At 34.7% G+C, this 15,781-nt stretch overlaps 2 protein-coding genes across 2 annotated transcripts in view; one reads left to right on the top strand and one right to left on the bottom strand.

Annotated features, from left to right (window-relative positions):
* The window catches only part of LOC110460152 (tyrosine-protein phosphatase non-receptor type 9-like), a 19,504-nt gene extending 14,080 nt beyond the window's left edge, over positions 1–5,424 (bottom strand). Inside the window, exon 1 of the mRNA XM_021512892.1 lies at positions 5,237–5,424. Within this exon, the coding sequence (XP_021368567.1) occupies positions 5,237–5,281 (45 nt within the window). The 5' untranslated portion in view covers positions 5,282–5,424. The remainder of the gene's footprint in view (positions 1–5,236) is intronic.
* Positions 5,425–5,520: 96 nt separating this feature from the next.
* Positions 5,521–15,345, top strand: LOC110460153 (ubiquitin-conjugating enzyme E2 R2-like). Its single transcript, XM_021512893.1, has 5 exons — positions 5,521–5,841; positions 7,469–7,555; positions 8,877–8,974; positions 10,014–10,148; positions 11,126–15,345. The coding sequence occupies exons 1-5, from the start codon at positions 5,665–5,667 to the stop codon at positions 11,349–11,351; spliced, it is 723 nt and encodes a 240-aa protein (XP_021368568.1). The 5' UTR covers positions 5,521–5,664; the 3' UTR covers positions 11,352–15,345.
* Positions 15,346–15,781: the final 436 nt, after the last annotated feature.

Raw genomic sequence — 15,781 nt, 5'->3', positions numbered from 1 at the left:
AAAAAGGCACAAAAGGGCCTGTATCCCTCACTGATTGTAACAGTATTAATGCATATAAAAGTTACGACAAGATCTAGAGAACACATACATGTAGGGCATGTCATCCACCTGATGCAGCGATGCTATTTATCATACAAGAAAAAGGGCCTGTATCTTTCACAGGTAATAACAGTATTAATGCATATAATAGTTACGACAAGATCTAGAGAACACATACATGTAGGGCATGTCAGCCACCTGATGCTATTTATCATACAAGAAAAAAAGGCACAAAAGGGCCTGTATCCCTCACTGGTGGTAACAGTATTAATGCATATAATAGTTACGACAAGATCTAGAGAACACATACATGTAGGGCATGTTATCCACCTGATGCAGCGATGCTATTTATCATACAAGAAAAGGGGCCTGTATCCCTCACTGGTGGTAACAGTATTAATGCATATAAAAGTTACGACAAGATCTAGAGAACACATACATGTAGGGCATGTGTCATCCACCTGATGCTTTTTTACCAAAGAAAAAGGGCCTGTATCCCTCACTGGTAATACATGTAACAGTATTAATGCATTTAATATTTATGAGAATATCTGGAGGACACATGGGGCCTGTGCCATCTGCCTGATATCTTTCATGGCAGCTTAACAACAAGTGGACACAAAGGCCCCTATCACTTACTGGTAACATTTATGACATTTGAACTAGAGGACATCTGGGATCTGCGTGACCGGTTACCAGGTCACAGAGCCTTAGGGCCTACACACATATCATAACTCAACAGTACATGTAATATAAATTATGATCACTCCATGCACAAACCATGGGTCTTTAATACTGTACTTTCACTCAGATATTTATCATTATTTATTATAACTGAACAAGAGGAGACAGTGCCTGTATCACTCAATGGTAATAGCTATGTCTTATGTAACAATGCAAAAGGCCACAAAGGGCCTGTATAGCCAAAAGGTAATATTTAAGAAATTTGATCATGAAGGAAACATCCTGAAGGACCTCTGCTGATGAATATTGGCAAATAGTCACATGATATATATGCAAATTTGGTGTTCCAAATTGGAGACAAATAATGAAAAACAATATTAATTATGAAACTGAAAAGGTTTGCTAATGACACCGTTATACCCCCCCCCCCCCCCCTCCCAAAAAAAAAAAAAAACGGTACAAAGCAAAACCCCTATATTTTATTGTAGCTTTTACCTTTATTTGAAGGGGAAAAAAATACACATGAATATCTGTTGATGAATTGCCAAATCCTTACATAACAATAATCCTTTCAATAGATAATTTATGACAGCTGTACAGCTAGCAGTATTACACTGTACAGGGCCCAATGTCTTGTGTCAAACAATTCTTACAGGCGGCCATGGCTGTTCCATAGATTAGTTAGTTTTAAACATAATTTGTTGCCACAACACTCCAGGCAATGGATTAGGCACAAGTTATTGTAACTTATGTTAGCCTCTTCTGGTTTTCAGTTGACTCCTTGTTGGAATATGTGTTTTACTCCCTGAAATGAGCCTTGACTCTTGGGATTTAAAGGATATGACCATTTGAAATACATTTTGTTCCTTCAAACTCCTTTAAGCCTTATCTTCACATTTGCTCTCTTATCTTAACCCATAAAACCTCTAATCCCTGTATGTTAACATCTATGCGTAAGGAATGGTATAAAAATGTTCTTTTAGAGACACATGTATAGCGGAAATGGACCGAGTTGATTGTCGGTGAACAGGAAGCTCAATTGGTAAAGTGTCCGTCTAGAGGTCGGAGGGTCCCAGGTTGGCAACCTGGTCTGGACATGTTTTTCTCTTTCTCCTGTTACAGAATTGTCAAGCTTAGCTTGCCAACCCTTGTTTCAAGCACTGGGTAAATGTTTTCATTGGCAACATGTACCGAAACCTGTGTTGTAAATAGTGTTGTCTCCATGGGCAATACGTATACTCAGAAAAAAGAGGGAGGAATGTTGTGGAACTGGACTGGGTTGATCGTTGGTGACCAGGTAGCTCAGTTGTACTAGAGTGTATGTCTAGAGTTCAAAGGGTCCCAGTTCGAATCTGGTTTGACTGTGCATTTTTCTTTCTCCTCCATACATGTATGATGAGTATACGTATATACAAACCAAAATTCCTTTTTTCAATATTAGCATGAATTTGTCATGAAAATTTATTAAAAGTTAGATAGATTTTGTCATTTGTTCTATAAATATATAATAGGTTTTCCTGTCACTAAATCCTTTTATACTTTAAAGAGAAAATTGTTAAAGGTAAAATAAAGAAAAATCAAAACAAATCCAAATTTTGTCTGAATTCTTATGTCCTGTGTCATTCATGCATGTGTTCACATCAAAGGGACATCACGTGAAGAGCCATATTTTTTCAATTAATGTATGTGTTAAATGCACTTTCTCTTATGTTACCTTGCTATCCCAATAGTCATAGTCCGTTCCAAATGTCCAGTTTGAACACTTGAATTGTTCGGGAAAGCCCTGTTAAAAATAGCGCCTGGCGGTTTTGAAACGAGGCAGTAAACACAGTGGTCTGAACGGGATCCAAAGGGGCCCCCAGAGAGGGGCTATTAGGCAACTGCAACTTCTTACCGCACTATGAAACCAAGTTATATGATTTCCAAGTCCGTGTTGAAACTTATTGAATCAGTAATTATTCATCATCAGAAGTTAATTGCACACATGCCAATATTCAGAATTTCAATGAAGAAATATTTGTTGGCAACTCAGCATTATTTATAGACACCAGGAAATATAGATCTATTACCGGAATGTGACCGGAACAAATGGAACGGGGCTAATCACCTTCCCTCAACCAAGGGACAAATCTTTCTGTAAAAAGGAATATTCACGAGACGAATATCACTTTTCAATTGTTTTCATAAAGTGTATATGCATTGACAAGTATAAAAAAAAAAGAGAAACATTTGTGATTTTTTTTTTACATTATACAACTCAATGTCTTTGGCCACTTTTTTTTCTATACCATGCATTATATATATTCATGTATACTTTCTTTACCACTTTCACTGTCTTCATACTCTTAACAATTAATAAGTTGGAAAAACTTACCGACTAGTCCCTTTGTCGATATGTTGTCAATAAAATATGTTTAAACTTAAGTAAGTCATATTAGCCATCACACACAATAAACATTTCTGGCAAAACCACTACGTGTTCATGTAGAATATGTAACATGTGTCAGAAATGGAACGTGTTGAGATACTTGATAATTATATGTTTTCAACATGTACACATAACATAGATTAAAGCATACTTGTAAATGGCCCCTTCTTTATGTTGAGACAACTTTTCTTTAATCAGTTATTTTTGTCCGAAACAGAATCTGTAGTTATCGGCAGAACGTGTCATTTTTACAACGTAAACAAATGACTTTTTTCCGGTTTTCAATGCGTATTTCGGTTCTATCTGAAGTTGAAAATGAATTATTTATAGAGAAAAAATTGTTGCATGATCATAAGTGTGAACATCATGTGTACACATGAACAGTTGAAACATAACGATTAAAACAATTTTTTTGTTATGCGATCCTTTTGACTATAAGTAGCTAGGTTAACTAACCAGTCACTTATCCCTTCTTTTCGCATGAACTACTGTATATAGAAACACCAAGTAAACTCTCTCCGATGCATGCCAATTAACATAACAAAATAAGTTCATCTGTGTTCCAACTCGGACAAAGATACTAGCAAGGTTAATAGTTTTAGATATTTATTCATAACATATTAAACAGCATTTCTGTTGATTTCATTTCAGCTTTAACCGGCTATCCAGAAGAATACATGCACTGTACTAACTGCTAGGGCAGTTATTTTCTCCTTCGAATACTTCCCACCTGCAATAATGATTCTGTAACGTTATCCTTGCGCTATCTTTTGACTATTTGGCAACTGCTCGCGTCGTAGCTGATGCGGTAACGGTTCCTCACACGGCTAGACATTTTGTTTACAATGACATGGCGTGCTATGCGCATGCGCTAGTAGAGGAAAATCCCTAAACAAAACGTTGGTCACAGACAGGTAGAAATCCCGATGAATATCTTAAGATTATTCATTTATATGAATATATATCACACAAATCCGATTGTTATTTTCCATAAAGAGACTCACTTGATATGTTTATGCAGTATTTGAAAAAAAGACACAAAAAATATACACTTCACCGTGATGCCCCTTGAAAGTGACACTTTATTTTCATCTTTCATGTATTTAATATTTCATTATTTAAACGTTTTTTTTTACATTCACATTGCCGGTTTTAATTACAAATTGGATTACAATCTGTTCCTTCTCTTTCTTTTACAAATGGTTCTGTGGCCCTCGCTGTGATGACAGATCTAGAGAGTTGGATCTGATTGGATCCTCGGTGGAAACCCAAAACTCCCTTCCTGTTACATTCATGATCATATATCAGAGACATACCTCTGTTTACCTCTTCGTCGACACCGTTGTTAGCTTGAAGTAGCTTATGTAGGCGCATCTTGGTTTGGTAGCATACTGTTAACCGGTTGTTTAGCATTAAAAACTGGGATAAAAATATTTTTCCAAAAAGTGTTTAAACGAGATTTAAAACAGTTTAGGGATGGGGCTTCTACTACTGTGTTGGGAAGGGAGTTCCAAGAATCCACCACTCTTCTACTAAAAACGTTTTGAGTGACCCTGTTCTTGCTCTGTTTTTAATAGTTTTTTGTTTTTCCCCCTTGTTGTTGTTTGTGTAACCATAATCATGAGACTGAGACCTTTCCAGGTAACTTATGAATTTATTATTAACTGGTACATTTTTTGTTAGAGCTACGATAACAGTTTCATACAATCAGGATGTTCAAACACTGAACAACTAAAATATAGGATTGGCTAGATACTAGTTCCTGAAAACACTCAGATTCCTTTGAGTCAATCAGTTCATATAATGTCAATAAATGATATTTGTAAATGACAATGAAATCATCAAGCTAAACAGAAAATTAATTATCGTGTAATTTTGATGGGAGTTATTGCTTTGTGATTTAAGACATTTCTACGAATGTTGTCAAGGATGTTGAACTCTTGGCTATTCAAGATTTCAACACTGTTCATTTACAAATTTGTCAATTTCCCATCCCATGGAAAATGGAAAACGAAAGTTTGTAATCAGAATTAAATTATACAATAAAAAGAAGATGGAAAATATTTGACTAAATAGTGTTCTCACCCTTTCCTCCTCCGCTGACAATCCCCCGCAGCTAGCCATCCTCATCAATAAACTGCGGAAGTGAGTTTGCGCAGCGGATTCATTAACAAGAAGTCGTAAACAAATGAAATATTTTTTACACAGACATCAATAGTTACTTTACATACAATATCACTTGACATAAAAAATTGAGATGGTCAGTCAATTACTTAAGAAAAAAAGATAACGCACATGAAATTTTTCATTAGATTTTACGACAACACAACCTCCTTCCCAGTCCTAAAATAAACCTCGTTTCCATACCTGGCAAATTCGTGACGTCATTTTCCCTGATCGCCATATTGCAGTACAGTGAAACAAAAACAAAGAGCAAACACCACGGAAACCACCCATTTTTTGTCGTTTTGAATTGAAACTGTACCCTACTGGACGGAATTTGAAGAGAAGGAATGGCTCAGAGTCCCTTAGGTGGGGCAGTGAAAGCCTTACAGCTGGAACTAAAGAAAATTAAAGAAGAACCTGTGGAAGGATTTCGTGTGAATCTGATCGAGGATGAGAATTTGTTCGAGTGGGAAGTGGCTATCTTTGGACCTCCAGGGACCTTATATGAAGGAGGTTACTTCAAGGTGTGGAAACTCAGAGACTAGTTTACGGGATGAGACCTTTAATCAACCTGATATATTTTTTTCAAAATGGGGAATTTCGGGTGATTTTCGTTATTGCGTCACGAAACCTGTTCGGTCAAGTTTCCATTCACGACTTCCTGGAGCAAACAAAGAATTGTATTTTTACTTGCTTCGTTATTTCTAAAGAGCATTGTGAAAAACCCGTTTACAGACTAATATACATAAAGTTTAAAATGAAAAGGTCAATAATTTTGGCATACAACCAAGTCAGTCCAGAGAAATCAGTTTAGATCAATAACAATGAAAAACAAATTGAGGCCCTCTGTATGACGTCACTATAAGAAACTGAAAGCAGACTGACTTTTTTCCAAATTGCGAATTTCAGATTTCTTCACATTACTTGCATTTCAAAAAAAAAGATATTAATTATAATAATTGTCAAATTTAGAAGTTGTTTGATCTTGTATTATATTACCAGATTAACAATCTGGCAATGCTGAGAAATAATACTTACATTCATTTGGGGTATTGACCGTATTGTATAAATATTCTCAATAGCTTGACATGTATATATGAAGGTATATGACAATGATTTCCACTGATTGTGGAATAGCCTAAAAATACTGTTATTGTACAATACCTCCCAAGACAGTTTTTCTAAAATTAATGCAGGATGGCATCTTATATTTTGATCTCCAGTAGTTTTGGTCCTTGGACTGAGTATTGAAATGTCGGTACCAGAGACCAATAAAAATGCAAGTCAAAGCATTACCTTTGCAGTTAACTTATTGCATGTAACAACACACGGAAAAGTTCTAGTGCTTTGTTGTAATGAAGTGATATTCTAAGTGTTTTAATGCCCATGTCTGTCATTATGGTAGTGTTACGCTACTGTGTATGGTAATATTGCTCCGTCTATTCGACCATGTTTTAAAAATGATAGCAGGGAAGTGAGGAAGGCAACACTACTGCACCCATAAGTCGGCATCAGATTCACGCTATTACAAGAAGGCAAAAAACACCAACATATATACCCTACCTCCAGCACGCATATACATGAGGGTATGGGGTGGCCAGGGTTCGATTCACCGGGGTATGGGGTCACCTGCCCGACCACATGAATTTTAGACTCCCTGCACGCTAACATCCGGGCCAACAAGAGTGATTCATATAAGTTGAAATAACTTGTTTCATAATTGTTGTAAAATAAAGAAAGTTTATATTTCATATACACAAGGACGCAAACATTACACAATACACACATTGAGGCACGTCCTTAAATGACCTTGGCTATTAACAGGACGTTAAACAAAGTGAAACCTACCCATAGGGTCGCGGTCTGGTCTTGCTAAACTTTTTTATACTCTGAACGCTATTATTGATTACATTTTGTTTCATCTTTAATATTTTTAATAATTCATAAAAATCCTGCAAGGTATGGTTTTCTTTTTAGAAATGATTCATCAGAGGTATAGTCATGCTAAAAAAAGCAGTTTCATAAACAAAGTTACAGTTTTTGGCAGTGGTATGAGGATCCTTAATTCACCAATTGTTTATGTTAATTTAAATGCAGAAATTTGGACTCGTAATTGAAATTGATTTTCATGATTTTACATTTATTTTTCAGGCCCACATGAAGTTCCCATCAGATTATCCATACAACCCTCCAAGTGTTAAGTTCATGTCAAAGATGTGGCATCCAAATGTATATGAGGTAATTCCGTTGCTTCACTGGCTACATACAGCCGGATTTGTACGGGTTGTACCAGATGAAATTGATCCTCGCAAACCAGATCATTATCATGTCCGGTCCAGAAAGCACCAAGTCTATCATAACATAGTTACATTGCATCACCAACCGGACATTTCTCTTTAAATCTGTCCACATGTTCTCCTTATGCTTATAATAGCTTCTTCCCTTCTACAATGGTAACATGGAATGTACTTGATAGCACTGTACGAGACTCCATCTCAATTTCATCTTTTAAAAAGAAACTTGAAAAAACCTTTGATACATCCGACTCAGAAACTTTTATTAACTGTGTTCCGAGGAAACTTAACATCATTTTATGTCAGCTTAGAAATTTTAAAAGTGATCTTAACTTAGATAAGTTACAAGACCATCTGATTGATGATGTTTCCTGTGTATGTGGTGTACAGAGGGAAGATCTAATACATTTTTTCTTTCAATGTCCTCTGTATTCTAATATTAGGCATCATATTACCACTATTTATAATCTAGTAGGATATTTAAATCTGCACTGTTTAGTATATGGTATTAGTAATGCATCCGACCAATTAAATAAAACTATTCTTATACATGTTGACTCTTATATTAAATCATCAAAACGTTTCGTTACTTATACGTGCTAGATAAATTCCAAATGAATATTCATGTATTGTTATTATTATTATTATTCAGGCAAGTTTTGTCCCTTAAATAACGAGTATTAGACATAAGCTGGTGTGGGTGTGTGTGCATGTGTGTGAGAGGAAAACGAATCCCAACATTTTATATATTTAAGCATTGTACATAGCTACCGGAAATAGAAGAAGACTGATATAGGCAAAGCCTGTTGTCTTATTCTTTTGTCAATACTGTTCTAATATCTTCTTTAATGTTAACTTATATGTTTGTATTGTCAATAAAATACTTTTGAAATTGAAAAAATACTTATAATGACATTTGTATAATATGGAAACTAATTTGGATTCTGATCAAATGTTTCGAGGGAAAATCTCCAATGTCACTTGCAGTCTACCAACTGTTGCAGTATCACCTGGGTATCATTACGTATATATCAATCACACTGATGCATGGCAGTGATTTTCTACGTAAATTTTACAACAACTTTTTCCATCATAGATTGGGAAAATATAACATTATTTTTACTGAAGTTTGGAAGATTTTTTGTTAGGGTAAACAGTCTGTATTCGGCTGTAAAACTACACGAACAAAATCACTGCATAGTAGTGTAATATTCTAATGCATCCTTGTACATCTTGATCACCTGAATGTATTTGGATTATTGTAGAATGGAGATGTTTGCATATCAATACTACACCCTCCAGTAGACGACCCTCAAAGTGGAGAACTTCCCTCAGAACGGTGGAATCCCACACAGAATGTCAGGTACACAACCACAATGGTTCTAGATCTGAAGACAGTTTTGGTATCTATGACACGAGTTACATACACCATGTTGAGGAAATGATAACCAAGTTTATTATCAATCTGATTAAAATCATCTGTTACATGGCTCCGCCTGAACAGGTGTAGTACAAAGTTAACGGAGCCTAACAGATGATTTTAATCAGATTGGTTTATTATTAATCTACTATCATTATGATCACCATAACCATTAAAAGTGTTCTAGATCACTATTGACATTTCACCTTCTGTTAAGTGATAATGTGAAGAACACATCTGCTTTTAAACTAAAAAGTGTATGTTTACTTTCTGACTGACCTCGGTAGCAAGCCATTACTGAAGACACAGGCACATAGACAGTATATGCTGTTGATATATAACTTCTGATGAGAGAAACATGCCACCAACATAACATTACATCTCCTTGACGAGGTGAAAGTGCCAAGGATGTGTTGTTGAGATATGTTTTGTTTTTATATTATTTCTTCTTCCATAAGGATAATTTTGCTACTGTTATAATATATTATATAAAAGGTAAAAAAAAATTAACAACATGTCTTTAGGGCTTTGTTCACATCAATGAGATTGTTTATTTGAAGGAGAAATTATGATGTCGTAAACTATGATGTCAGATAATAGGTCGCTATATGCGTACCCGTCATAGGGATATCACAGCATTAGAAATACATAATAATGGACTTAATGTAATGAGTACTATTGGTAAAGGATTTAGTATTACTTTTAGTACTATGATGTACATATCAATTATTGAGGGGGGGGGGGNATATATAATACACAACTCTACAAAATAGCAGTATAGGTACTTTTTATTGCTCATATTCAAGTGATCTTGATCAGTAACTTGATAAATTATTTTATATTCCTCCAAAATTTTCAGCATCTCTTACTGAAAATTGATATAACACAGACAGGCTCCTAGCTTCCCCGATATATTGCAATAGAAGATTCAGTTATACCTTAAAGACCTGGTTGTTTAATCAGACTTTTTTTGTATTTTCAGAACGGTGTTGCTAAGTATAATTTCCTTGTTAAATGAGCCCAACACATTTTCTCCAGCCAATGTTGATGCGTCCGTTATGTACAGAAAATGGAAAGATTCTAAAGGAAAGGACAAGGAGTACGAAAATATAATCAGGTAAACAGATAAATCCTACAGGTGCCTAACTCATGTTGGGTGTAAGATGACTGTAATGTCTAGTATAGTGCCTTATTCATGTTGGGTTTAAGATGACTGTGATGTCTGGTAGTGCCTAACTCATGTTGAGTGTAAGATGACTGTAATTCCCAGTAGTGCCTAACTCATGTTGAGTGTAAAATGACTGTAATGTCTAGTAGTGTCTAACTCATGTTAGGTGTAAGATGACTGTAATGTCTAGTATAGTGCCTTATTCATGTTGGGTTTAAGATGACTGTAATGTCTAGTAGTGCCTAACTCATGTTGGGTGTGAGATGGCTGTGTAATGTCTAGTAGTGCCTCACTCATGTTGGGTGTAAGATGACGGTAATGTCTAGTATAGTGCCTTGTTCATGTTGGGTTTAAGATGACTGTAATGTCTAGTAGTGCCTAACTCATGTTGGGTGTAAAATGACTGTAATGTCTAGTAAGCTTGTGCAATCAAGCTCTAGAGTATTGAAACGGGTTCAATCCTGATTTCAGAAACAATTGATTTTGAAAATCTAAAAAAAAAAATGCTGTTCTTTGTCTGATAAGTATTCTGTGAAATGTTATAAACAGCAGTTTTAGAGGTTTGCATGTATTAAGCACCCTTAAAGTAAATTTTAATTAAAAGAAGGGTGACAAATTATATGCCAGTTCTTTTGCTCTTGTTTGAATCTTTTTAGAAAAAAAATATGTCTGGACTGTAATTTTAAGTGTTAAAATATATTGATGGTATGCCTCTCTGTATCATCAATATAAAATGTGCAGTATTTTGCATTTAGGTTACTGACCTTCATATCGGGGTCAAAGGTAAATTATTTTCAGTTAGAGCTTGCCCTAGCTGTGGCTTTGAAACTGTTCAAACACACTGAGAGAGAAAACCCCTTTAAGTATTCCAGTTCATGTTGAAGTATTGTGGAGCTTTTGTTACGAAACATTTTATTGTTTGGCAGGAAACAAGTGGAAGGGACAAAGGAGGAGGCAATCAAAGATGACGTGAAAGTTCCAACTACCTTACAGGAGTACTGTGTTACATTTAAACCCAAACCTCCAGATACAGGAATGGATTGTGTTGATTTCTATGACGACGATGACTATGCTGATGATATGGACGATGAGGATGATGAGGATGAGGACAATTGTTATGCAGAAGATCAATATGATTCCGGAAACGGTTGAGAGTTCTGATACATATGGTTATTTAAAAAAGGATTAAAAAAAAATGTATAAATGCGAGGGAAAAATTGAAGAGTGGGGAATGTTAGACTTGGTCACTGCCTATATGTTCACATCAGGTACTTACCATGACTAAGGACGCTTGATACACTCCTTAGTGTACATTATTTGCATTCTACAACGACAAGATTTAATTTGTCCCTTTTCACTTATATGAAATTGATTCAAGCCCCTTCTTTTTGAAATTATTATACCAGTTACTAATATTAATAACTGCTTTATTTAAGAATACACTAGGACAGCATATGTTATAAAAATCACTATTGTCAGAGTTTCGCATTGAATTACTGTCGAAGGGGGAGTGGGCATTTGGTCTCAATGATAATTTCTCTCATTTTGTCAAATAATTGAAAGAAGTGTTCTGGGGTCTTTTTGCTAAGAAATTTGACTTGAGTAGCAGTGTTACTTAAACAACGGCTCACTTTTCAGAAAGGGTCAATTACCTTGTGCTAGGGACAAAACCATATTGTAGAATTCTGGTCTTAAGCACTTTGAAATTATTTAAATCCAAACAGATCATGTGTATTTACATAAAGATCAATGATGATGTATGAAAACGAGGCATGATCATGTACTTTCAAAATTCTGTGCTTCTCATTCCTGATTCTATGTTGGAGAACAACAACATGAAACACTATGGTTAGTTTCTTAACTGGTGTGAAGTTTCACGAGTATTGTGCTTGTACAGATTTTGCAATATTATAAAGCCAGAAGGCTTTACAGGTGTAAGTTTTACTGGTAGTCACTTTATCAATTAAAGCCACATAAACTGAATGTTCACTCATAGTGACACTTTCTTGCTATACAGAATACATGTATCAAAAGAATGCATGTTAAATCGGTCATTTATTTCTATGATTGAGGAAACTAGTCCCTAACGTTTATAGTTTTAAACAAATATCCTCTAATTGAAATAAAAGAAATGTTTTTTTCGTATCCTACTGTATATTAAATTTTAACCCCCTGAAATCTGATTTATTGAAAATGTAAATAAAAAGTTTAAATGATGTTTTAGTTCAAATGCTTTGAATCGGATAGAACTTGGATATATATTTCAAAATGAATAACACATAATAAGAAATTTGATGGAGCATAGTAAAAAATGAAACAGATTTTTTCCTAGGTAAATTACATCCAGCCTATTCCACATATACTATATATAGACCAGTGTCTGTCGTGGAGTAGATATGTTCCCGGTTATCTATAAATGAAGATCTTGTCTGAAATTTCTCGTGTGTGTGTGTAAGATATGTTGACATATTCCCATTGATCAAGTGTTCCAGGTGCTGTAGAGCATTCTATGTGATACATGCAGTTTGCTAAAACATTCAAAACATTAAGATGTTATGAAACATTATGATGTTAAAAGAAAATGATGTTACAGGTTTGTTTGATAAATATAAATAGTTTGAAGTCATGTTGCATCTTTTAAAAGAATTTGTTCGGGTGTTATCTGCTCTCAGGTGTGCATGTTTCATAATATCAGTGTGTAGTTTGATATTGTCCACGAGAAGGGTGCGATGCGTCTGCAACCTCCAGATTTGGAAATGTTTGAGCATGTTAGAATTTTTGTATCCAAAGCAGTTCGGTACGTTGACTAAGCTTAAACAGTTTAATGATTTCCTGGCTATACCTTTTAGGCATTGGTTTAGCCCACTGGTGTCTTTCTAGTGTGGAAACTTGACATGTAAATGCCTCAATTCAGTTCAATTAACTTGTGGTTTCGATTAAATTTGCCTCGCCATAAACAGTTACCAATTGGTGGCTGTTCCCAGGTATCCTTGAATTATGTCCACAAAATTAACCTAACCTGTCTTCATCTCACTGGTAAATTTGCAACTTTATATATTATCTCAGATGTCTCTCTTGAAATGTGGAAAAATATTATTGTAAATATGTGCAAAACATTATCAAAATGTGTGTATGTCATATTCAGGTAAATATATGTGTTGGGTATGAATGCTTGTTGGTGACTTGAGTCCACGAGACTGCAGAGAGCAAGAGCGTGTAAGAATGTGATGTCTTCTGGCACACCAGAATTCCATTCTCTGATGGTCTTCACGAAAAGTGACGGAACAAAGTGTGAAAATCTGGTGTGGAAGAATGGCCGATAGAAATAGGAAAATTAATTTATCACGTTTGATCACTCACATAATTGTACAAGTCACATTTAATGCCTGCATGTGGATGTGTAGAGGAAAGTAGATGGAGTGTTGTGTGTCAAGACACTTGGTGTGTGCATGTATGTGTCCATCTGAATGGCTTCCATTTCCTTGGTTTGTAAGTAAACTACTACTACAGGTAGTATCATCAGTTAGTTTCCCAATTTACACAATGAGTTTATTATTTATGCTCTCTTAACTCATTCACCCCTGAAGACACATTTGAAATCTTCCATTTCAAAGGTTGGAATAGTTCATTATGAGAGTTCAGGGGTGAATGACCTATAACTTGCTATAAGGCTATATGAAATGTTACTTTCAAGTTTTGAATTTTTTGTTTTTCCAAGAAGGATTTTGACAAACGTGGCTTATCACTATAAAGAAATTGTTTGTGGAAATTGTTTTTTATTTTAAAATCTCATACAAGTTGCAAATAATAATCTTTATACTTGAGGTAGAAAGCTTGTTGACCTGTTGCCAAAAAATTATAAAAGGGCCACAGCCAGGACATCAAATCTCAGTTCTGTGCAATAACTGACTCAACTGGCGTAATTGTCTTCAATACACAAAGAGGTATGGGCTTTCGAGATTGCAAATACGGTCCAAGTTGGTAAGAACGTCTTCTAACAGCAATCTATTGATATAAATCTATTAAAACCATATGCTTTGGTTTGTTTCCAGTTTGGCATTTTAGACATGAAAAGGGAAATTTGATACTGAGATAAACAAAATTTAACTAAGTGATTCAGGCCTTTTTTTGCCTCTTTTATGATTACATGCATACAAGCCGCTGCTGGTGGTAGTATGTCACAAATTCAGTAATTTTCCTTTTGTCCATTTTTACCAATCAACTGACAAAACATTCAAATAATCATTAAATAACAATTCTTAGTACATGTATTTGCATTAGATTTCTTTTTGTTATGATGTTTGAATTTTTAAAACTTAATTTTTAATGGTCTTAATTTTGGAAATGTGTCTCTAAAAGTAACAGCATGGAATGTTGAAAATTGTTGATCTCATAAATAATGAAGTATTTTATATATGTGGTCTGTTAAATTTGTGATGATGTGTCTTTAATAATGCAATATGAGAGATATTGTAATTATATCAATTATATATGAAGAAAAAGAAAGTTCTTTCGAGACATTTCGGTAAATTTAAATTGCACATCGAGAAACGACTAATGTTTAACAAAAGTGTGAGGATTGTTTCTGTTATGATAAGGACCTATATTGATGGTTTGTTTTGGGTAATGGATGTTAGTTGAACAATTTTAGAGTTTTCTCTTCAGACTTTTAAAGCATTTTGGTATTGTGCTGAAACGTGTATTGCAAAATTGAGATGAAAATTAAAACAGCTGCAGCTAATTTAATTTCACTTGGAATATTAATGAGAAAGATTTGATAACATCGTGTCAAATATAGAAATATAGTACAATGCTGCTGATAAAGTCTGTTGAGAACACTGATGTGTTTTCAGGGTTTTCTTCTTATGCTTTTTTCCAAACTTTCAACTACAGGAATAGGTTCATTTACTGTTTCTTTGACATGTTAATTTTTGATAATTTATAAAAATATTCGTTGCACTGTCCTGTAGATGTTTAATGGGTTGTACTCTCTAATGTGAAAATGGGAGGGTTTTCAAGGACTGAATGGTGTGTTAAGTGTAAGACTTGTTGGTATATTTGTTGTTATTTTGCAGGTGAAAACCAATTACATGTATTTTAAGTGTACTTGTAATAATTGCTTAAATAAAATCTAAGCTGTATGATTTCAGTTTGTTATGGTTCATTTATAATATCTTCTCAATATATAAGGAAATTTATTTCAATCGTACCTACAATACACATTTTGGGAGAAGACAGATACTTTTGCCCATACAAACTTGTTCCCTAAAGATGTCATCATGCCCTGCAGATTTCGCTTACTATCCAATTGTCATGAAACTTCCATGTATGTGTTCATGTTCTCAAGCATTATTTCTTGAAAGCTTCATAATTTAATCTTCTTGGGTCAAAAAGAAGCTACACAGACTTTAAAATTTGTACCTCATTGTCGGGAAAATGTGTATACCTGTGTTTACAGAGATCACCTGTTGTAAGAATCTGTGCTTCTACCTTCTGTGGCCAGAAGTAACCTCATCGTAACTATAATTAGCATTTTGTACAGACTTCATTTCTAATCTGATTGTCGTGAAATTTCACAAATA

This window comes from Mizuhopecten yessoensis, unplaced genomic scaffold (assembly GCF_002113885.1).
Source record: "Mizuhopecten yessoensis strain PY_sf001 unplaced genomic scaffold, ASM211388v2 scaffold10331, whole genome shotgun sequence".
NCBI lineage: Eukaryota > Metazoa > Mollusca > Bivalvia > Pectinida > Pectinidae > Mizuhopecten > Mizuhopecten yessoensis.
Note: the sequence above shows the minus strand (reverse complement) of the source record. Positions and strands in the feature narration are given on the sequence as shown.